This window comes from Venturia canescens, chromosome 1, assembly GCF_019457755.1.
Source record: "Venturia canescens isolate UGA chromosome 1, ASM1945775v1, whole genome shotgun sequence".
NCBI lineage: Eukaryota > Metazoa > Arthropoda > Insecta > Hymenoptera > Ichneumonidae > Venturia > Venturia canescens.
In genome coordinates, this window is record NC_057421.1 from 36667731 (window position 1) to 36693147 (window position 25417).

Genomic DNA, 25417 nt, shown 5'->3' on the forward strand with positions numbered 1-25417 from the left:
CGTATAGAAAGCCAGTTGAATCAATGGTATAGGGATCTATCTGTTTGCAAGATTCAAAGTAATCCATCTGAGAGTGTATACCACGGGCTGAAGAAGAGACTTTTGCTTTTTGTACCAGGAATCCTTACCGGAATTTGAAGCAGACGAATTGTAACCATACTGGACAGGAATTGGAAAAAACCAGATCAGAAGGACGAAAGCTCAAAGAAGATTCTCAAGAAAATTGATTTCGACATCTGTGTCAATTCCTCGAGGGTAAAAAGCAAAAACATTCACACTCTATTCGCAATACCAGTGATACGTTTGATGTCGTCGTTCCGGGTTCTTTTTCTTTGGTTCATCGTACCGTCATTATGATATACTTGCTCGGTCGTCACGAGATCAAACGATACCAGGAATATACCGGCCGTTAGATCTCTTTCTCTCTACTTTTTGAAAGGAAAAAACGTTTTTTTTTCTTCGAGCTCTCCCTGCTCCGCGACAAAATGGCTGCTGTATATATGTGTACTTATGTATAGTTTAACAGCCCCACGAACCGCGACGGACCTGCGCCTCTGAAAAGTTTTTCCTCTTCACCCCAAACGGTTCATCCCCTATTTTCCTCGTCTCTCTTTCACAAATTACGTCATGCATTATTTACACACTGCGAAGTGCTGAAGAATGGCCAAAATCTTGCGATAAGTCAGTACCGGCTTTCTCCACTCTGCTTCATCCATATATAACTCTAGCTCTACCACTCGCTAGTTCCTACCGCGCAGTTGTTGGCCATCTTTTCTATATAAAAGCTTCTTGTTTATGAATGCTCTGCAGACGATTAGAGGAAAAAATAGTTGGTGGGAAGGTTCAATTGAGTGAAATTGTTTAGATCATTTGTCAGCTTCCAATCATTTTAGTTACCTAGTGATGAATCGGTCTTGAAAATGTCAGCAAAAATCGAATCTCCATCATCCGAAATATCAAATTTTAGACATTGTTTCTCGAAAAAGGGTCTAACCTTACTCACCTTTAACGCCCCTTTATTTATTCAATTCGTCAAAAAACGATTCAACTTTGTTTGCGAAATTTTATAAAAAGTTTAAATTACGATTAATGAGGGTGAGATTGGAAATGAGAACAAACTTGAGATTCATTTACACTCATTGAAATTCAATTTTTTTCCTCCTGTCAACGAACTGGCATTCGGTTGAGATTTTTTTGATCGAGTAGTCTTTCACTAAGTTTGATTTTTTGCAGACACGCATGGAAATTTATCCGTTATCAAGAATTATTTGTTAAAAAAAAACCCATTAAAATTATTAGTTGCCAATTACCGATCACGCTTATAATATCAACTTCCGCTTTACATAGTTTTCCTCATTTTTATGGAAACTCATTCTTTAATTGAAACGATGTCACCTTTGCATGAAACTTAAACCCGTTAAACTCCGATAAAGTTTACGAGGATTTCGTAATTGCATGGTCCGTCCTGGCCACGGAACTCGGTTGAAATATTTGCATTTCGTCTGGTTCTTTCAATTTTCCTTCGAGGTCAACATGCACGACCGGGGGCCCAAAAGTCCACCGTTGTGTCCCTTCTGGTTTGGAGTCAAGAAAAATACGAAACTTTCAACTCGAATCATCTTATTTCGCGTGTCTCTTGGCAAAGCTGGGATTTTCTCATAGAGTCCCGTATAGTTTTGTGTCGCCGGTGGCAGATTTTCCTTTTTTTTCCCAACCCTCTGGGAAAACCGCCCTCGGGGTAATGTAATTTGCGATTAACTTGCAGAAGGCCGTGGCTCGGTCGAAAAGTCTTTCGTAGGCAAAAGTTTTTAAAAGATTGACTTGAAGCCCCTGTGGGCCCTCGAAAGAACGAGAGGAACAGGGAGGGAGAGAGAGAGAGAGAGGCAAGAAGCGGCTGTTGAACCCTCTGTCGCTTTCGCCATCGAAAATACGGTATGGCCGCATGTAGCGTACATTCGTAGAGTTTAATAGATTCCATCGGAGCTGATGTTTCGTAGCATAGACTCGACGACTTTCCGTCTCCGTTTCTCTTCTTACTCTTGTACTGCTAGACTTTCAACGAGACGAAGTATACCAAAGTGATTTTCTACGTTTTGGTGGGTTGTTTCTTTTTCTTTCTTATTCTTCTTTACCAGCCGTTTTGTAACTTCGGCGAAGTTAACGAAAGAGGAGTAAACTTTTCAGGACGACAATTGGCTAATCGGTCAACGTGTACACAGAAGTCACGACGCGACGTAATTTTACTGGTGAATTTATTGCGAACCCACTTTTGCCCTCTGAATAGCAATTTATTTCCCTTCTTTCCTCTTGATTTGCCTCTCTTTGTGCGATCGAAGAATACCACTTAGTTGTGCATTTATTCATTATGTACATCCGGGTACACGAGTCGCTTTTTTTTGGGCTATGATGTCACAAATTTGCAACAATTGCTAACCGCTTAAGTTATAAATACTTTGGAACCTTTACGTGCATTTCAATCCAGAGTGAATGTTAACTACTCACTCTGAGAAAAATGAATGATTTAGTGTCAAGCTAGGTCTTCTAGTTCTACCAAACCTTAGAAAGAAATATTTAAAAAACATCTTTGCTCTCTGCCAGAGAGCTTATCAATGTCTTCAATTTTCGTTCTTTTTATATTATCGACAGAGTTACGAAATGCTGACATCAGAAGTCAACGGAGAAGAGACCCACCATCATTGAGAAGCAACATCGGAGCTTATAAAGGCTTGGTAATTTCCTTAAAGCTTTTTCCCTTTGAGGACTGAGTTCCTCGAGTTAACGTCATGAATTTTGAACGATTTACCTACGACCTTATGCGCTATCCTTAAAGACGACGGCGGCTTTTCCTTCATCTCTCCAATCCCCTGTACTTCGGCAAGGTGAAATTACTCTACTTTTGCGTTATCTTATCGACCATCATTCGTTTAGTAGAACTGCACTGATTATTCATGCGTATGAATACTGATAAAAGTATTTTCAATAAGAGAAAAAAAAACTAACCAAAAGAATCCCGCGAGAGAGTAAGAGTTCAAATTTTGATAACAATAAATTTATCGTAATTATTTGAGTATCTGCGTAAAAAAATTATTCTGATTAAGTCCCAGCAAGTTTCATTTTGATATTATGAAAACTGAAATTTCACAGAAGACTTCTAACATGATGATAGAAAGTTATTAGAAAATTATTGTTCACTAGATGTGCGTCATATGAGTATTCACAAGTTATGAATATTCATTGAGGGATAGTGAAACACACAAAGAAGTATCATGCGGAACAACGAACGTGTGTATGATATATCAAGTAAAAACTTTAAGAGTTTTATTAGAATAACTGATTAGATACAATAATAACGTCGTAGAGTTCTTGTTTTTTTTTTTTTTTGGAAAATACCCACCAAAGGTCGATAAATGTACACGCAAATCGAACTCGTGATTTTTCTCCTCTTTAAAGTTTATAATAATATTTTCTTTTAATGCTTTTCTTAAACCTCGGTTACAACGATCACGTTAACAATTTCTATTCCGAAGACAAGCTACAAGAGACCAAAATGCATTACGTTCCTAAATTATGTATCAAGGAGGTTATATGTATATATTATTTATAGATGAATACGTAGGCCTGAGATTTCATCTACCAGGTTAGTCCGATTAGTACGTTATGATTAATTACGTTGTTATTATTTTCTTGATACGCTCTGGAACGTACTCTTCTCGAATAGGGCATAGATAATTTCTTCGTCAATGACTTCAAGAGTCAATTGAAATAATCAAATATGTGCTCGTATTTATCATATGCTCTTAAAAAATGGCTCATTTTCGTATCGTTTTTTTAATAATGCAATATATAAGGTGGCATGTACGGCGCACGCTCGGTAAACCCACCTATGCAATGACCAAAGGCCTGTGTTACGACGTCAGTTTGATGACGACAGGCGTATAGCCGTAGCTCGCATTCGTTATCGTACGTCTGCCCATCGCTGCCACAGACTGGCACTGAAGGCAAATCTGTTGGACAGGCTGATGGACAGACGCAATGAGGACCACCGATCTCAGAACAATTACCACCCGAGTAACATTCCAAATCATTGCAAGTAGTTGGTATCGTGGGGCTCGTGTCAGCTGAAAACAGAACAATGCGTTACTCATTTTTCACACTTTTTCTATTAACATATTTGATGATTGTTTATCAATGACTGTAACTCTATTTCGGGAGCCCAAAAAATATCAGTTCGGAACAGGGTAATGTAGAAAAAATTACAAAATAAATTGTTGGTAAATTATTCAGAACAGTTATTTTAAAGATTTTCTCGTTTTCATCGAGATCTATTACAAATTTCCTCCTCCAATGTTTATGCTCGTTGAACTGTTACACAAACGGACACGAATGAACTGTTACACATACGGGGACTCTGATTCATCGCCCATATATTGATTCGGTAACGTTCTGTCTATTCCGATTTCGCTCTGTTACCTGAATAGCATCCTGTAGGTGTCAGCATTTTATTATGATCACTGCAAATGGTGCACTTATGCCCTTTGGTTTCTGGTTTACAAACACATCGACCAGTCATCTGTTCGCAGTCTTCCCTCACCGAACCGAACAGTGAACAACCACAGGCTGTAGAAAATATGAATGTTAATGTTTTAGTTAAGATTTTCTAGGATTTAACGAGTGAAATTCACAAGGGACCGGCCCTAGAACGTTATTTCTAGGTTAATTTGATTGCTTGGTGTAGTTATTTTCCAGCCACCACATTTCCATGCTCCGAAAACTTTTAATCAATTCTCGACTCACGTATGCATCCTTGATGACCTTTGCTGATTTTGGGGAGACCCCAATATCCAGGCATACAATGATTGCACTTGAGACCACCAACTCCTGGTTTACACTCGCATTGTCCCGTCTCGGGATTGCAAGTGTCTGACACGCTGCCCAACCGATTGCAGTTGCATACGCTCGGACAACCCGCGCCGTCTGGTCCCAGAGCGGGAGACTTACCGTCGGGACAACAACCATGCCATGAGTCGATACACTTCACCACTTGGATTCCCTGAACTGCAAAGTAACAACAATCATGGGGAGTTGTAAATCACACGTTGAGGTATACCAGTCTTGCAACAGGAGCGTTCAAAAGTTAACATTCCGGTTAATTTACTGTGAGAACTTGCATATATCTCACGGGATTATATCACAACGATCGCGGTGAAACCTTACAGAAATTTGAAAAGACAATATTTCCATTTAGCACGATTACCGTGGAGAGAATTTTTTTTTCATACAAAAAGTGCTTATTAATAGTGGATGTCGGGTGTCAGCATAGGCAACAAAGCTTGCTGGATGATTTGAGATAATTGTTTTAATTGTGCCTCGTTTGCCACAATTAACCCACCTTTTTTACAGCATCGAGCAAAGCGTGGTGTTTGATGACAGTAGGAATTACTAGGACAATCTTTTCTGTTGGGTCCACTTCCACAATCGTATTCCTTGCCATCGGCATCAGTTAACGGTGTATCACCGTTGCACGGTTTAACTTCCATGCCTATTACAGAGATATTTATTCAGATTGGGCACAAGTTAAAGCGACAGTGAACGATTAGCTGAGCTGAAGATAATAATGCATAATATAATGATCACGGGCCAAGTTATCATGCAGTGTAAATCAGCGATTAGCGTGAGAGGAAGAAAAAAAACGATAAAGAAGTTTGGGTCACGTATTAATAGGATTTTTCTGATTCCATCGAGACCTGAATTTCGAAGACCACTCGTTATTCACTGTTCATTCGGACGATTTGATTTTTTCAATCAATTGTTGAAAACCATTATTTTTTCGACAATTGAATCTCGATTAGTCGTTTTGACGAATATAATACAAAGAAAGCAAGCAATTTATGGGCAGGAAGGATTTTGTTGATGTTTAGGATCATAGAAGTATTCGATATTCTGCAAAGTCCATCGAACCTTGACAGAGGTCCAAGGGTCTGAGCCGGAGTTCTTGCTGTCTCTGACAGGCTTCCATCTTCATTGCGCAAATCGATGGATACGTTTTGAGATCGCTTCCACAAACGGGTATAGCGTTCTCAGGTAATACCGAGCCACAATCAAACTTGCAGCTACATCTCGGAAATTTGTCCGGTCCTAGCTCGCAGGTCGCTTCAAAGTCACAATGGATGTCCTTACAGGCTTCACGCTCCTGCGTAACTGTAACCTCGGCTATCGTCGTTGGTAGTCGTGTTATCGTTGGTGTAGACATGGTCGCTGTGATGAAGCGAAATGTGCCGGTTGTTAATGGGTTAGTGCTTCCGTGATGATCACAGGTTAGTGCTAAGCTTTGGCCCGTGTCTCGAAGTTAACGAGGCATTTCGCATCACGTGCGCCAAGAACCCATGAAACCCATATGGATCTGGATCTTGGCTTCATTGTTCACTCGTTAGGCTTTATATGTTTTGGTAGATCTTTTAATATTATATATGCGAATCATGCGCAATATTTAAAAGATAATTGACATCGTTGTAAAATATATATTAAATTTGGAGTTTTTTTTTCATCGTTAAAAATATTCATCTGAAGTATGAGCATTGCATCAATATGAATTACTTCATTCGATCAGCGTTCTAGGATCCTATTTGATTGTGTACTAAATCAACGGAATTTTGCTGAATCAATAGCACTCGAAAGTATGATTTTCGCGTGGTGAATTCTACTTCAGAATTTGATAAAGCGGATGAGAGAGAGAGAGAGAGAGAGAGAGAGAGAGAGAGAGAGAGAGGAAACACGTCTTCGTGAAACTTACTCATTGCAGCGACGGCAATTTTCTCTCCGCATTCGCCGTAGAAAATAACATGGAGAGGCGGAAGTTTTGGATCTCTTTCGCAAGCTGCGCGTTGTAACTCGCACTCGGATCGATAAGTTTTCGCGTCACTTCCACATGCCATCTCAGTTGTGGATTCCGGACAACTCTCTGGGCATATGCAGTTGCCTGCTACGCAACGTGCACCATTCTCGCAATCGACGTTCGAGCATAATTCTACCACGAGAGAAATCGATCAAGTAAATAATTATAATTTCGTCACCATTTCTACAAAAGTATTATTTGCTAACAACTTTTCAGAAAGAATCAAATGTGTCTTTTTTCTAATCAACTTACCACAGTCACCTCTGTAATTAACTGCAATGTGCGTTTGGGAAGCGCAAGAGGCTTTCTTCATGGCACACTCACTGACGTAAGTGACACCATCGGTACCGCATACTTTTGTATCGGCTTCATTGTCCGTTGTCTGAAAAATGGAAATTAAACAAATAAGGAAAAGCCACGTAACCGAATCAACTATGATAATAAGAATTATATGGATTATAATTATATCAATGTTCAATAATCAGCTTTATTGTTTAAATTTATTTTGATGACACTATTTAAGTATAAAGAAAATTTTGACAAATTTTGAAATTTGAATCGTGAAAGGATAAATTCCGTTTTCTGAATGTCCGTTATTAATGAAATTTAATGTTGCTTTAAACGCTTGGTATTTGTCATTTCTGCCTTTACACATTTTGTGAACGATGAAAGAAAAAAATGCAAAAACTGCATACGATATTAGGTTAGAATCGCTGAAATCTGTGAGAGATTTTGTTTGTTGACCCGGATGTCTAGGTCATCGTTTCTTTATTGCCAAAATCAGAAAGATACAGGAATATGAAATTCTATAGTAATAGAATTCTGAGGGGTAACAGAAAAGAGATCAAACAACGGGTTTTCCCTCAACAAAGTTGAAGGAATTCGATGAAAATGCTGACAACGACGAGAATACCGTCTATATGGTATTGAAAATCTATAAGGATCGACGAATTCGAGAAGCGAAAAATGTAGTCAGCTGCTGCTTTTCTCACCGTTTACCCTTACGTAAAAACTGCTTTGAAAGTTATTGAGCAAACATTTTTTTTATGATTTTGCACCGCATACATTTCGAAAGAGTAGATCAAAAGGGAGGAACGTTGCTGTATTGCACTTGCTATCCCAGCGAGTGTAATAAAATGTGACTTTAATCAATGATTATGCGGAAGTGAGCAGATCATTTCTTTAGAATTCGGTTCTATCAGTTGATTCAGGAATTTCAGTATTTCAGGTTTCTTATCGTGCTCGATCAGGAATGAGCACCAGACATAATTTTTACAGTCGGGTTCTGAAGCTTTTGGGAACTTCGAGGGGTTCAGTTTTCGATTATTTTACACTCGATAAGCATTCATTGCAAGTAAGCTGACTCAGTCATATACCGATAGAATGAAGGGAGTGATGTGGATAAATGTGTATTACCTCAACTACGAATGAGATTCTTATTTTAAAGTCTGTTTTGGCAGAATTAGCATCAAATACGATGGAAAAAACGAATGGATTTGGACTTTTTTGAAATGATAGTTGCGACGTGAAAAATAAAAATAATCGAGATAGATTTTTCAGGTCGACGTTTAAGTTTGACCAAAGCGTATATTCAATCGTTAATACATGAAGAGCAGGGCGATTTCGGATTTGCAACGTTCTGCAAATACGTTTTACCAGAGGTGAATGGCGATTCTTTCGATCTGGCTCTTTTTCCAGTTCGAAGCTCCAAATACACATGCGCCCACGATTGGCCTGTCTTTCAATCTCGTTCCACATATACGTCTTTCTTTCGTACGTTCGAAGAATTTCCAATGACTTGACAGTATAGACAGATATGAGTGGAGAAAGATAAATTGTCATTCTTGATAAAAATATTGAATACCACAAAAGCATAGCAATGAAAATCTCGAGCAAGATCGAAGGTAAAAAAGGATTGGTTTTTTTCTGTAATTTACAGAATTGCAGCAAAATATCATTAGCAATAGAATTCAACGAATGAAAATATGTACGAAGGAAAAATAAATGACGAACCGCAAAAAAATATTCTCGTTTAAATATTAATCGAGGGTTGCTCAGGGCTTCGTATCAGAATATACAGAGTTGCTACGTACAATATGTAAATGACTTTCGAAACCGTCGAAATTTTGGAAACTTTCAAATTTGCATTTACATGCATACGCAGATATTTTCAAGGCAGTAGAAATATATGATAACGAGCCATTGTTGTTCTCAAACAACGCTTCGTAATATTTATATATGTATATCGGCATATATGCCTAAAGTTACCACAAAAGCAGTAAAACTTACCGGCTCGTCGCACTTGCTTGGACAAACGCATTTCGCTTCGCCACTACTGTCGCTTTGACACTCGCCATAATACTCGCATTTCTTGTTCTCGCACCCGTCTGAAAAAAACAAATAAACCGTTTATCGTTTTAGTCGTATCGATTTCATTATAGGAGATACCTTAAGCGTGGAACATACACGGAGTCAAATGAAAATTCACTTCTGATGAGAAAGCAACTCATTGATGACTCGAGCAGGAGATGTAGTTTTATGTAAAAGTGATGAGCAGATTCAAGTATGGAGCGAAGGTAGATCGGGGAAGAGAAAGAGGGAGAGAGCGGTGGGTGGGGAGGGGGAGGAGGACGACAGAAAGAATGGAAAGATAGAACTGTTGATAAGGGAAGAGGAAGTGCACAGTAGGGTGAGAATGCAGTAAGCAGAGGGAAATAACTGACAACGCAAAGGTACTACGTCAGTGGAAGGGATGGAAAGAGAGAATGGGTACGGGTGCGAGAGAATGACGGAGAAATGTGAAGATTTGAAACTAGAACGAGACAGGAGCAGCGGGTGGTAGACAGGTGGAATGGAAGTCGTGAAGTTATCTTTAGAATTCATTGAAATCCGACGGAAATCTCCGGAGGGTGAATTCAGTGTAGTAGGTGTTTCTGTGTATATATATTTAAAACTTATATACGACGTGTCCCAAAAATCGCGCTAAAGTTTGCTGTGAGGCTTTGTTTGATTGTGAAATTCCGAAGAAAAGGAATCGCACCATTTTCATCTTTGATGAATTCTTGATGAGATATTAACGAAAATAAAACTTTCTATCCGGTGCAGTACTACGATGAAAAATAGAAAGTAGAGGACTGTATGCATACAGCTATGGGTTTTGTCAAAACATATTCTATCTTGTGTTCCATTCACTCGTTTAAATAAGTAGCCAATTAACTGGTATCGTTTCATCAATGCGCAACGATAAATTATTTTGATTCCTCGATAAATCCTTGAAATACCCTTTGTATATGGAAAAATATAGGTTAGTTTTGCGATTCCTAAAAGCAGACGGTTTGGTTCTATTGTTGCCGAGGGGTGTTGAGTCACAAGAGTGGCGCACCCGTGATGCCGCTACCGTTTTTCCCTTATGTGTAGTACGTAGAACGTCGTTCCGACGCGCTGCTCTGGGTTTGTAAGCCGTAGTGTGGTCCGCATCACATGCATATGCAGCATGCATGCCTCGAGGTAACAACTCATAGCGGTGGCTGAACGCGCGCACTCTCTGAGGTTCAGAAAACCCAACCTTATTGCTATCACTGCTGGTGCTGGTGCTGGTGCTGGTGCAGCAAACGAACGAACGAGAGAAAGTCTCCATGCATCGTTATACACATGGATCCACGTTTTAATTTACAGAGTAATTTACTCGAAATGTCACACACGTCTCGACAGTTCATCATGAAGTATTCAATGTTTTTATTTGCACTCGTGGAGAATAGTTGAAAGCTTTTAGCTAATGACGCCTGATCGTCCGCACCATTGGAAACGCTGAAAATCCATTTTGACAATTGTCAAGCAATGACAGATACGATATTGCATGGTAATCGTTTATTTCTCAACCGAGCTTTTTTAAAATTCTAAAAAATATATAATAATTCGTTCCATCTCTTTTTATTTCGAACAAATTCGGACTGAATTTGTCAAAATGTTGAGTGCTCGGCGAAATGAAACAAGAAAGAAGGAATGAAATACAAATCATATACAGCTGAGCAGAAAATAGATTATAGAGAGTCTCCTTATTTGAATAAATCTCGTTTCAAGGACTTGACATATTTTTCGTCATGGACCTCTTTTCCTTTGAGACCGATCTTATACTTATTACTGATAGATTCGGAGCAATTACTTTGCTTTCTCATATCCTGAATACGCCATTTTCTATTCATTTATTTTTACACGTTAAATTAATTGCGATGTTTTCCAGAGATAATTATGTTCTCATTAAGATAGCACGCACATGGTTTAAAAAGATTTGAAGCTACCTTGTGCTATTTGCGGATTTCCTGAATCCTTTTGTTACATATTAAGTCTGGTATTTTCTCAGTGCGCTCCAAATGTGGATCATGTTAATATAGAATATAATCTAGCGGGGATGATTCGAGTCCCAGCGGATCGGGTGAATGTCGTATAAGATTATTTCACTAGCGTGTATCTCTTGTGGAACCGTTCTGAACGTATATAGTGTTGCATGTGTGTGTGTGTGTATGCATATGCTCGTCTTACAGTGCTCATTAGCCATAATGAGTGGAAGAAATTCCCGGAACTCATGAAAAGTGATTTTTGTGAAATATTATACTAAATCTAGAAGATGCGAAAACGTTTTCGGATTTTACGAAACAAATCGTTGAGAGTTGATTGGACTAGCTAATTGTTGGCATATTTACCGTATGCGATACGATTTGTTTTCTTCCCAGTTGACTAAATCAGGAATTTCAAACTTTCAATCGAGTTAATACGATGGTACACGCCAAGGACACAGAATATAACGACATTTAATAACGGTATTAAAAGTAACATTTTATCGGAAGCTCTTTCAAATACTGTTACCTGCTTCGGCTATGAAAAGAATGTCACTTTATGTTTATCAAAAGAAAACTAATAATTGTACAGAGTGTGATAAGGTTTCTCCTCTTTTAACATTTCGAAGTTGGTTGTTAACGAGTGCAAGCGATGTATGTGTGGTGTGTGTACTTTTCATGACTTTTTACAACGAGTACTCTCGAAGCCTCGTTTGACCTGGCATTTATACAGCTCGGTGCTGTCCTTCTTTCCTCTCTCAATCCACGTTTTCATGTGCACTGATATCCTCGAGAATTTTTTTTGCCCATGTAGTGAGACTCAAATGAATCGTTATATATAAAATTGAAATTTTGTTATGGAAATTGTCGTGTAAAAGGGACAAGAGGGAGAGGGGAGACAGCAATGGAAAAACGTAAAAATGAAAAATCTGTTGAAAAAAAGTTTGGTCAATAGCACATGCGGAAACTCTTGTGAAACTTTACGAACGCTTATTATACGTATTGGGTTAGTTATACAGTTAATCATGATTTAATACCATTGAAAGGTAGTGTCTACTCGTGTAGATTCACAACCAACTCAAGGATTATCGATTGTATTTCCAGTGGATCAAACAATTCGCAACCTCTATTATTCAGTAAAAAACAGTACGTTTTTAGTTAAACTCTTCGAAAATCGTATAAATGCGATTTAATACTCACTGCAAAGCCCTTGATACAAAACCCGTATCTCACGACGATGCTGACAAGCTTCGAGCCTGAGCTTGCACTCGTTCCCGTAACTGATACCGTCATCACCGCAGACCGGATGAAACTCCACTGAGCACGTAGGACACTCGCAGGTAGCTGTGTCACCATTTTCAGCGCAAATTGCTCCCCATTGGCAGATCTGCGAAGAACATCGAGATCGGACACGAATATGTCTTTAGACCTTTTGCACCGTGAGTCTTAAACCTGACTAAAATTCACAGCTCAGTGAGACGTGCTTACGACTTGGGCGAATTTTCGTTCCCAAAGAATGTGATAAATTCTTTTTTCAACATTTTCAAGATTCAAACACATACATGTGTTAAAAAGATTTTCTTATGGTCAACGGTGAGTGAAAATAAAAAATTTCAAATTTACGAAACCAAAAAAAATATGCGATAGATCGATGAAACCAACCATAATCGACGTAAAATTATTTCGATAGATTTCTAACAGTTGAGAATATTTGTTTTTCATTCTCCTGGATATCGAGCGACAGAAATAACTCCGGTCAAATGAATGCGATTTTGAGTTCTCTGAAAAATTAATCTGGGTGCCTGATTCGTATGAATCACAATGAAGGGTTGAAAGTGGATACGTTCGGAAATATAGATGACGAATCTAGCGTAGCTACACGTAAATATTTTCACTTTGCCTATAACTTTCTATTTTATTTGATATCATATGATTCATACGATTCTACTCGAGTGTAGCGCTTGTAAAAACCAGTTTTTAATTCCACGTTATTTTCTTTTTTTTTGTACGCGATATCCTCACCGCGGCATTTTCAATCGGGATAGTTCATTTTTACATTGGTAATCCGTCGATACTTCGATGAATCGTAAAACAGTTTGGTAAATTATAATGCAGCTTATTCACGTTTGTTTATTGTTTTTTCATTCCAACGAAAAATTCACGTCGTAATCATTTGCGGAGGACATGTTTTATATATTCTCGAACATATCATGCAACGGTGGGTTATTGATGATGAGACGCTCCGATACATTAAACCTGCTAACTATACATGAGAAACGATATTTTTTCATACGTATGTTGAAGACTCTTGAAATGAAATTGTGATCTCTCTGGCGTATTCCGATATGTAGCATCGATGCATTGAATCGCTGTAATTAAAGTGACATTTCATGATTCGCTCCGCGCTTGCGTTCTTCGTGTTTTTCGTCACGAACACGCATTTACCCTCAAACACTCTTCCATGCAGAGATCTTCCCGTAATACAAGTTCTCACAGGCGTTTCACTTCGATACATCTATCGAAACCCTCGAGTCTGCTAAATTATGTCGTCGTCGTCGTCGTCATCGCCATCGACGTTGCCGTCATTGTTGAGCGATTTACACGTCGCTTCCTAAATATATTCATGCTACTCCGAATTCGAGTCCCATCGACGCGACAAATTTAACGACAATAAAAATCGCATAATGGAATACTTCATCAGAAATATGAATGATGCCTGAGAATATGCTTGATAATTCTGTTTCGTTGTTTTTTTTTCTTTAAGAAGGGTGGATCACGAAATCAAAATAATCAGAATTGAGCATTAAATCGAAATTCTCATGCACGAGATGTATAACTGTATGCATGTAAACTCTATGCTTGTACACGTGAACTTTAGTGTTCAATTACTCGAGAGCTATGTGGTAGAAAAATCTAAAAAAAATTGTGTTGTCTTTTATATTTTTAAAGAATACATTTACCAAATTTCATTAAATTCTTATCATTTTGAAATTCTTTATATTTTTAACGTGGTTTAGCATGGCAACATTGTATCGTCGCGATCCACCTTCCTTAATCATGCCTGTTTTGAGCACGTGTTTATATAACGAATGAAATTACAAAGAAATCATTGCTATAGTGTATTTATGTCCGAATTTTATTTTAGCTCATTCGATATTTCTTATTTAAAATAATTGTATTAATAACATGATAAATAATCTAGGATACCTCAATGGACCTTCAATTATACATAAAATAGTGTATATATCCCGACAGATATAGACGTGCCATGATTTCAAGATTCACCGACCAGATTTGTCCTCATTTTGTATTCGAGTTCGATTTTTCCGTAACTCATTAATCCAGGGCGTTTTAAGGATAGAAAAGTCTCCATAATGAAGGGGATACGAAAGGAAGGGAAAAGGGTCAGAATCGACGTTGCACGAAGCTAAGAATAAAGACGGTTTCCGGAGGGTAGAAAGATCTCATCGTTACAGAACTCAAGGAGAGACCAAAAATAAATGAGTATCAAGGAGAGAACGAGGACAACGAGAGGCTCGATTTAACGAAAGCAAAATCTCTTGAAGCAAGCTGCAGCAAAGCTCGAAAGAGGAATATTTTATTTTCGAAATGCTTGACCCGGAAAAATGAATAACTCTTGAGTAAGCATTTCATCAGAAAATCAAAAATAAAACTCATCCATTGTTATCAAAGACACGTTGAATTGTGATAATCATAATTCATTGATTCATTTTGCAAATGTAGACAATTATTCCATAAGTGTGCACTTGGAATAATAATCAATTGTACTCTGTAATAACTACGTACAAAATGTCAGCGAATTGTTCTGGAGAGTGTAGATATTAGGGTGATGCAAAAAAAATCGATACTTTTTTTTCGAAGCTCCAACGGAAGTCGTTAGTACATAAAAAAAAGTAATTTTTCCAAAATTTCGGATTTAAAAAAAAATTTTTAGATAGTGCTCATGCCACTTTTTGATATTTTCTTGTTTTTTTCTCAAAAATCACGAAACAAAAATTTTTTTATCGCTTTCATAGCGGAACGTGTTAGTGCTTCATGGAATCATAAATCTTGTAGAGATTTATCACTCTAAAAAAAATTTTGAGGCTACCTCGCATAATTTATTTCTTTTTCGTCTGTATATTTAGCTATAAATTTATGGGTTAAAAAACGTGTGGCTACAAATAACTAATTCTTGTCGTTCTTCCAAATGAAGGGGTGAAAGTGTTTTGCAAAAACAGTTTTTCAAAATTTTGTCGAATTCAAATGCACTCATTCAAAGTCTGGTATTTCAATGCAGAAGACATTATAACTTGTAAATTTTCTAGTTTTCCCATTTGTTATAGAAATTAGTGAAATATTTTGACTGAATTTTGATGGAAAATAAATGTATAGGCTAATGAATACAAAATGGCAAACATTTTTAGTTCAAAACTGTTTATTTACAATCAAACTATTTGAGTTTGTACAGGATGGCAACTTTGTATAATAGATTTATTTCGGTCTTGTTAATTAACATTTTTTTTTATATCCGCAAAAATTACGAGACTGATTTTGGAAGTTTGATGAAAAATATTTGCGATTTTGCATCCATTAGTCTCCATTTTTTTCTCACAGAATTCGGTCAAAATATTTTTCTAATTTTTATAACGCATGATGAAATTGGAAAATTTCCAAATTTTAACGTTTTCTGCGGTGAAATATCAGACTTTGAAATAAAAAATTTGAATTCGGCAAAACACAACTTTATTTGACATGTTGTCATTATTGTACGCTGCCCTAGCAAGTTTTCGTGCATAAAAAGAAACATATTATGTGAGGTAGCCTTAACATTTTTTTTGAGAGTAACCAAATTTTATTAGATTTATGATTCCATGGAGCACTAACACGTTCTGCTATGAAAGCGAAAAAACAAATTTTTGCTTCGCGATTTTTGAGAAAAAAAACAAGAAAATATCAAAAAATGGCTTGAGCACTATCTAAATTTTTTTTTTAAATGTGAAATTCAGGGAAAATTACTTTTTTTATGTCCTAACGATTTCCGTTAGAGCTCAGAGAAAAAGAAATATCAATTTTTTTCACATCACCCTAGTAGATATATTTTTAATATCAATAAATAAATATTATTGCTATATTTTTTTCTTTAAAAATAAATTACTCTTTGATATGCGTGATCATACACCTGGATGGCATTAGTGGAAAAAAAAAAAATAATTGAGACTTGCAATTAATTTGTCTTGAGCGAGATCGTTACTATTGCCAGTTTTTCATTACCTGGAATTTCAACACGTTCTCGAAAACCTGTCACGTCACGAAATGCATGCGATTATAAAAGTGCGGATATTGATATTTTTCATAATACCCGCAGTTCAATGAGACTCAAGAGATCGTGGTTCAAGCTCTACTGTGACAGTAGTGTTCACATCTCCTCTCGCATCGCAATACCTAATTGATCATTAACGAAACAGAGAACTTTCATTTGTCAGGTGTTTTTATCCTATAAATAAAAATTGGTTGGACCTTATACACATTTTTTACATTCTCCAAAAGACTGTAAAAAAAAAACTTTTCAATTTTTTTCGTGAGATTTTTTGTACAATGATGTGTTGAATCGGCGTGGACAGCAAATCTCAAAAATTCAACATCTGAGGATATAAAACCAAAGAGATTCTTAAAATTGTTATTGACAAAATGGAATTTGAATCAAGTCGTCGGGATAAAAAATCTTTTCGTTTTGCGGTCAACGCCGATTCAAGGAGTGTTGTTTGCAACATACCATTGTACAAAAAAATACCATGAAAAAAATTTTTCTCCAGTCTTCTGAGTATGTAAAAGATTTGTACAAAGTTTTATGTAAATCCATCGAACCAATTTTTATATACAAAATACATAAAAATAGACAAAAAACACTTAAAATTTCAACGTTTACACCGTTCATAGCCCTTAATAGAGTTTCGCTTCGTAACGTTTTTGAGTGGCAGGATAACCCCTAATTGCTACACCACACAGAAGTCTGTCGGGTGTGCTGACGAACTGAAAATTCAGGTAATTCAATTGGATTGGCAAATGTAACAGAAACACTGAATTCTGACAATTTTACCTACAGTCACGCAGTTCAGTCTAACAGCACTGAAAAAATTGATCATCTTCCTCCGGATTAGTCTCTGTCAAATCCTTCTGATTCTTCAGACTATTATATTTGGCGACTTACTTTTTAATGATGAGTGGACGAGTACTTTTATTCAAATTCTTTTGCACATTTTTCCATGCGAATATCGATAAAAGTTAACAAAACTGATTCCGACTCTCTGGCGAATAAAGCTGGTAGATAATTTCGGCTGACCTATTGATCTGCCGGATGCGACAGAAATACTCCTGTCACGTTCAATTAATCTTGCCAATCCCTCTCTTAATCTTTTATTATAATGGACCTATTCCGGTAACCATTTTTTCAACTTTTACGAATATTATATAGCAAGGCATTAAAACTAGCAACCAATAAGAGTTGGTAATGAAAAACTTTTTTTCGATCTGATTCATTGTTATGGAGCTGTCGAAAAGTTCACAACAGAGAAAAAATGCTTCGAATCATAATTGAAAGGCACTAACATATTTCGATGTTTCAGAATCTCAACGGAGGCATTTGCATTGAGCTGTTATCAAATCGGATGTTCTGATCAAACGTACTTGTGTCATATGACCAAATAAGTTCGTTCAAAGGTGAAAAATATTTATCGAGTTTCTAATACGATCATCAAATAAAATTTTTTACACACTCGTATCTAAAAAAGACACCCATGTTTGAACTCAGACACTTGTATTCAAATGAATCGCTCACTGATTCTGAATCTGTACTCACTATTTTCCCACTAAATAAAAATTTTCAGTGACTTTTTTTTCATAAGTGATCAATTTGGATAGTGTTGAAAAAAATAATTTCGTTGTTTTTTCACTGCAAGTTAAAACCAACAATAAAAAAAAATAATAATATTTTCGTTAATACACGAGTCCAAAGTGCAGCGTGTCATATCAATTGGAATGCCAGAATGGATAAGTTTGAAAAGTAAAAATTTGTATGCCACAAAATTCTTAACACATTACGTTCAATGTAAATAAAGGAAACAAAATAACCCTTAATCTTACTTTTTCGGAGCATGGTCCTCTAGATCCACAATTTCCGGTATAGGCCACTTCGATTGTAGTGTTCATTGAACAAGCCTGTCTTTTGAGATCGCATAGCGAGGGATAAGTCTTCCCACCTTTCGCACAAACGGGTCTCATAACCGGTTCGCACTCGGAACCACACTCGCATTTCGCGATTCCATAACGATCAATGGCACACTGCTGGACTGTACTGCATTGTGCTCTGTCACAAGGATTTGTGCCTGCAACGATTAAACGTTTACGAAACAATAAAAATATTTTGAATGATTTGGCTGTTACAAAATAAGCTCGTTGATATTGTTCTTATGAAAATTCGTTCGATAAAATTAGATCATCGGGCTTTGTCGGAAACCATGCAATAACCAATTAGCAGGTCAATCTCGTTTGAAGGACAAAATATTTGTTAATTAAGAGAAACGTGTCAAAAGGAATAGAAAAAAAAAACATACAATTAGTTCGAGAATACTCACCGGATTTACAAGCACCGGGATAAATTTTCCTAAGGGGCAATCGTGATCTACAAGCTTCCTGCCGGAGGCTGCACTCATTCGAGTAAGTTTTACCGTCGCTTCCGCAAACCGGGGAAAACTCGAGGCTACACTGCTCGCCGCAGCGACAGGCGGGCTGTCGAGATGAGTCCAGCTGGCAAACTTCCGGCTCCGAGCACTCGACGTTCCCGCAAGGATCTACAGACATCAAGTACCCGAAGCAAACCCTCGTAATTAATACTAATGAAAATCTGTATACACCATTTCTTAAGTACAAGCAATATAATGTCATCGATAAATCTTGTTGAAAGAAGAGAAATCTCCAAATGAAATACAAGCAATGTTTGTCTCGAAATCTGAACATATTTATATAAATGCTTGTCCCCGAAAACGTGAAAAATCTTCACTTTGGTACGCTGAATAATTCTCAATAAATATGCACTCTTGCAATAGTGTCAGCTTCAAAATGGCATGGATTTTAGTCACGGGAAATTTAAAAAAATATCGTTGACGCCATGATTTGAGGTTAGTTTATAAGTTGCGGAGGGTCTTAAACATTACTCGTAAAGCATCACGCGATAAGAAAGAAAGTCGAATTTCGTTATCCAACCATAAGCAGAAGTGTTTAGTTTGACATGTGGTTTTCCTGTGGTTACTTGGCTGAGGCAGCAAGTTCCTCGAGGAAATACAGCTTTGCTAGCGCCCTTTCATGAAGAGAGGCACTATTGCTATCCGAGGCAGTACAAGTCTCTCATAGTTGTGTCGGTGGTGATGCCTACGATGTTTCTTGGGTTAGTTTAAGTTACGGTCTAGTGGAGCGACTAAACTCTCATCTAAGGATAGCCAAGGCTTTGGCTGTTTTTGAGATGAGCTATATGTTCTCTGTAAATCTTTACCAACCCTGTAGAAGCCTTATGCTTATATAATCTTACACCGGAAGCTCAAATTACAGTACATCAAGTTTAATCTGAATATATGCGCGTACGTAATTAAAAGCGTCATTTATTGGAAGTGAACCATATCAATTTGAGGTTCCATTAATTGTACGTGGCATTACTCTGTAATCGTAACCAGCGTATCCTCTAATAAAAAGTTCATGAGCTCGAAATGTATCGAATTATATCGAAATATCGAATTCTTGAAGCCTCTTTATTCGTGCTGTGATTGGTCGCTTTGAAATCTCGAATTTAAAGTCCTGCTCTTAGTTTGATAGTTTCAACTGTCAGATTGACAGTTCGTGTATGCGCAGTTGATTATATCAACCAACAGCGTTTAATTACATGGCCCACAGAGAAACAGCACATTCAAATAAAAAAGTATTCGTATTCGAGTGTAAAATAACATAACCCATGTTTTTCAGGCTCCAGTTTTTTTCAGCACGAAAATAGGAAATAATATTTACATTGAATTGAAATGCGAATTGCTTTTTATTTCGTACTTCGAATGGTAATAGATTTATCGTAGGATGATTATGAAAATATACGAATTTTCTCAAGGTCCGAAATTTCGTGTTAATTTTACAAATTTCAGTGGCGAGGTCGACGGTTTGTGGTAGTCAAAATCCAGGTCGACTTAATAGTGATTTTTTATGCCCAGATCGACAACAACTACATGGCTTCTGTTGTCTAGGTTGACGACTTCATGTTTTTCGATGCCCAGGATGACGTTTCTACTTCCTGTCTACGTCGACGGCTCCAGATTCCACTATCTAGGTCGACGGCTCCATAGTTTTCAATGTCTAGGTATATTTTTCCTTGGTTTTCGATGTCTAGGTCAACGGCTCCATAGTTTTCGATGTCTAGGTATATTTCTCCAAGGTTTTTGATGTCTAGGTCGACGGTTCCATAGTTTTCGATGTCTAGGTATATTTCTCCAAGGTTTTTGAAGTCTAGGTCGATGGCTCCATAGTTTTCAATGTCTAGGTATATTTTTCTTTGGGTTTCGATGTCTAGGTACATTTCTATATAGTTTTTAACATCCAGGTCGACGACTCCATAGTTTTTTATGTCTAGGTATATTTTTACGTGGTTTACGACGTCTAGGTCGACGGCTCCATAGTTTTCAATGTCTAGGTATATTTGTACGTGATTTACGACCTCTAGGTCGACGGCTCCATAGTTTTTAATGTCTGCGTATATTTCTCCATAGTTATCAATGCCTAGGTTTGATAGGTCTCGATATCTAGGTACATTTCTCCATAGTTCTCGATGTCTAGGTATATTTCTCAACGGTTTTCGATGTCTAGGTCGACGGCTTCATAGTTTTCGATGTCCAGGTGTATTTCTCCATGTTATTTGATGCCTAGGTATATTCCTCCAAGGTTTTCGATGTCTAGGTCGACAACTCCATAGTTTCCGATATCTAGGTGTATTTCTCCATGGTTTCAGATGTCCAGGTATACTTCTCCACAGTTTTCGATGTTTAGGTATGTTTTCATACAGTTTTCACACAGTTTTCGATGCCTAGGTATATTTCTTCATGGTTTTCGATGTCTAGGTCGACGGCGGCAAAGTTTTTGATATCTAGGTCGACGGCTCCATGGTTTTCGAGGTCTAGGAGGTCGACGGTTCCATAGTTTTCGATGTCTAGGCCGACGGCTTCATAGTTTTTGATGTCTAGATATATTTCTTCATAGTTTTTGCTATCGAGGTCGACGGCGGCAAAGTTTTTGATGTCTAGGTCGACGGCGCCATGGTTTTCGAAGTGTAGGTCGACGGCTCCATAGTTTTTAATGTCTAGGTATATTTCCCCATAGTTTTCGCTATCTAGGTTAACGGCTCCATAACTTTCGATGTCTAGGTATATTTCTCTACAGTTTCCGATGTCTAGGCCGACGGCTTCATAGTTTTTGATGTCTAGATATATTTCTTCATAGTTTTTGCTATCGAGGTCGACGGCGGCAAAGTTTTTGATGTCTAGGTCGACGGCTCCATGGTTTTTGAGGTCTAGGTCGACGGCTCCATAGTTTTTGATGTCTAGATCGACGGCTCCATAGTTTTTGATGTCTAGGTATATTTCCCCATAGTTTTCGCTATCTAGGTTAACGGCTCCATAACTTTCGATGTCTAGGTATATTTCTCTACAGTTTCCGATGTCTAGGTCGACAGCTTCATAGTTTTCGATGCCTAGGTATATTTTTTCATATCTTTTGCTATCTAGGTTAAGGGCTCCGTAGGTTTTGATGTCGAGGTATATTTGTTTATAGTTTCTGCTATCCAGGACGACGGTTTCATAGTTTTCGATGACCAGGTATATTTCCCCATAGTTTTCGTTATCCAGGTCGACGGCTGCAAAGTTTTTGATGTCTAGGTCGATGGCTCCATGGTTTTCTTGGTATAGGTCGACGGCTTGATAGTTCTCGATGTCTAGATACATTTCTCTACGGTTCTGGACGTCTAGGTCGACAGCTTGATAGTTCTCAATGTCTAGGTATATTTCTTCATGGTTTTCGACGTCTAGGTCGACGGCTCCATGGTTTTTGAGGTCTAGGTCGACGGCTCCATAGTTTTTGATGTCTAGATCGACGGCTCCATAGTTTTTGATGTCTAGGTATATTTCCCCATAGTTTTCGCTATCTAGGTTAACGGCTCCATAACTTTCGATGTCTAGGTATATTTCTCTACAGTTTCCGATGTCTAGGTCGACAGCTTCATAGTTTTCGATGCCTAGGTATATTTTTTCATATCTTTTGCTATCTAGGTTAAGGGCTCCGTAGGTTTTGATGTCGAGGTATATTTGTTTATAGTTTCTGCTATCCAGGACGACGGTTTCATAGTTTTCGATGACCAGGTATATTTCCCCATAGTTTTCGTTATCCAGGTCGACGGCTGCAAAGTTTTTGATGTCTAGGTCGATGGCTCCATGGTTTTCTTGGTATAGGTCGACGGCTTGATAGTTCTCGATGTCTAGATACATTTCTCTACGGTTCTGGACGTCTAGGTCGACAGCTTGATAGTTCTCAATGTCTAGGTATATTTCTTCATGGTTTTCGACGTCTAGGTCGACGGCTCCATAGTTTTTGATGTCTAGGTATATTTCTGTACGGTTTTCGATCTCTAGGCCGACAACTCCATTGTACGTATATTTTTCTATGGTTTTCGATGTCCAGGTATATTTCTTCATAGTTTTCGCTATCTAGGTTGACGGCTCCAGAGCTTTTGATGTCCAGATAAACTCTACGGTTTTCAATGTCTAGGTCGGCAGCCCCATAGTTTTTTATGTCCAGGTATATTTCTGTACGGTTTTCGATGTCTAGATCGACGGCCCCATATTTGTCGATTTACAGACATTAGGGTGTGTCAATAAAAAAATTGTTTTTTGTCTTCAAAGAACATCCTTCAATTGTTCCAGTGTCATAAAATATGATGCCTGTCCAAATTTCAGCCCTTTAAAATATTTTTTAGAGGTCGCTCATCCCGATTCTCTCTGTTTCCCATGTAAATAACCCGGGGAGCACATCGCTGGCGACTTTGGAATTTTGCAACCTGCAGACTGGTCCATGTCTGATCATTCCCAAAACAGGTTTTTGTAGGAAATCGAACGCTCTATAAAAAAGATCTCTTATCATTTGGTAATAAATATTCTCTTTCAACAGTTATTCACTGTCAAAGTTGAACCGATAGTAGATTTTTAACTTTTGCTACTTTTCCAGCGAAGCTGTTAGATTCATCAGAATACATTGCAAGAACTTTTTTAAAAATCACGTCATTCTCATCGAAATTATCTCAAAAAAAATTCAGATTGTCAGAAATTAATAATTTTCTGCTTTCCGAACTCATTGTTTGAAGGCGAATGGCGTTTATTATTTGGAAATACTTTGTAATGTTTACTATGGATGGAGATTCTAAAAGACGTTAGAATTTTTTTAATTCTCTGTCAAATAATTTTTTTTATTATTAAAAAAAATCGCCTGGAGCTACACCGTAAATGTAGGTCCTATGTTATCGGCGGAACGGAAAGACTTATTGCTTACTTCACTCCACTTCACTTTACGCGTTCGCTTCGGTTGACTTTGCTTTGTTCTGATTTATTAGAAAAAAGTTTAAGGAAGGATTTAAGTGAGTTTGTATCTAAAGATTCGCTGACATTTTTCAAAACTTTCATGTACCCCACGACTTCCTGGGAGTCGATATTTCACTGTGGTCTAACCACAAAGATATAAAGAGAATGTGGAATCTTTTTACAAATCTGAGGGTGGTGAACGGTGTTGCAGAGTGTAGTATTGCGTCAATAGAACGATATAATCATTGTTTAATGAATCATGAGGAACAATTGCAGCATTTTATGAAGGTTGTTCAAGAACACCGCCAACGGTTCCCAGATTGTTAAAAAAAAATCTGAAATGAACATTCTTTTTTTCATATGGGCGTTTGTTATGTTTATTCATTTCTATATGTACGCTTGCAGATTTTCAATAATGCATGCTGTCAAGATGACCCCACTCAATGAAAAAAGTCATTCCCCTCCAAACAATGAATTCGGGATACAGTAAATTATTAATTTATGACAATCTGAATTTTTTTATGAGATAATTTTTGTAAGAATGACGTGATCTTCAAAAAAGTTCCTATAACGTATCGTGATAAATCTAACAGTTTCGCTGAAAAAGTGGCAAGAGACCTTTTTTATAGAGCACTCGATTTTCTACAAAAACCTGTTGTGGGAATTATCTTACATTGACCGGTCCACGAGTTGCAAAATTTAAAAGTCGCCAGTGATATGCTCCCCGGATTATTTAAATGGGAAATAGAGAATCGCGATGAGCGACCTCTAAAAAATATTCTAAAGGGCTGAAATTAGGATAGGCGTCGTATTTTATGATACTGGAAATTGAAAGATGTTCTTTGAAGAGAAAAAAAAAAAAAATTTCGACAATACGGTAAGAAAGAAGAACGTGAGACGTTATTTCTAGAAATTCCTGCCAATGACAAATAAAAGTTGAAAAAGTGCAAACATCATTAACTCATTGAAGGGAACACTTTTCTATTGAAATTTTTTCAAAACTGATAGACAATCTAACGCTTTTTGGGATCGTTAATTACGATTCTTGTATCAGGATTGAAAAATTTAAGATGGCGGACGTAATATGAAGACTGTTAGATCAAGTTTGAATTTTGGAAAATTTGAAGAATTTTTTTGAAAATTCGAGCGTGCGGAAAAAACTTAAAAAAAATGATGGTACTCAATATCAAGTACAGGTAAAACAAATTTTAAGCACTTGGAGACTCCTTTTAAGAATAACCCAATTTGTTTTGAAAAAAAAACATGTATTTTATATTTAAATTATTTTTTCTCATAAGTATCTCATAATATATGAGCCCTGAAGAATCTATAAAGTACTTAAAAGTATAAATGTATTGCAAAATACAACGAAAAAAAGGAAAAAACTTGAGAAAGAACGTGGTACATATATGTACCTTCCCTCAAAGTGTTAATGTAAATGAAAAATAAATACAATAAGATTAAAATAGACTAAAATAGCGATCTAGATGACGCTTAATGAGAATAATGGGCTATTAACATCATTTTTTGAAGTTATC

At 37.3% G+C, this 25417-nt stretch overlaps 1 protein-coding gene across 3 annotated transcripts in view; it reads right to left on the reverse strand.

The window, feature by feature from the left end:
- Positions 1–25417, reverse strand: part of LOC122417151 (agrin-like) — a 351440-nt gene that overhangs the window by 10488 nt on the left and 315535 nt on the right. For all 3 annotated transcript variants that reach the window (XM_043430457.1, XM_043430466.1, XM_043430448.1), the window contains exons 7-17: positions 18861–19076; positions 18370–18611; positions 12427–12613; positions 9182–9279; positions 7145–7274; positions 6791–7024; positions 5959–6255; positions 5390–5539; positions 4795–5055; positions 4471–4617; positions 3882–4118 (exon numbers count right to left, since the gene is read on the reverse strand). In XM_043430457.1, the coding sequence (XP_043286392.1) occupies positions 3882–4118; positions 4471–4617; positions 4795–5055; positions 5390–5539; positions 5959–6255; positions 6791–7024; positions 7145–7274; positions 9182–9279; positions 12427–12613; positions 18370–18611; positions 18861–19076 (2199 nt within the window). The remainder of the gene's footprint in view (positions 1–3881; positions 4119–4470; positions 4618–4794; positions 5056–5389; positions 5540–5958; positions 6256–6790; positions 7025–7144; positions 7275–9181; positions 9280–12426; positions 12614–18369; positions 18612–18860; positions 19077–25417) is intronic.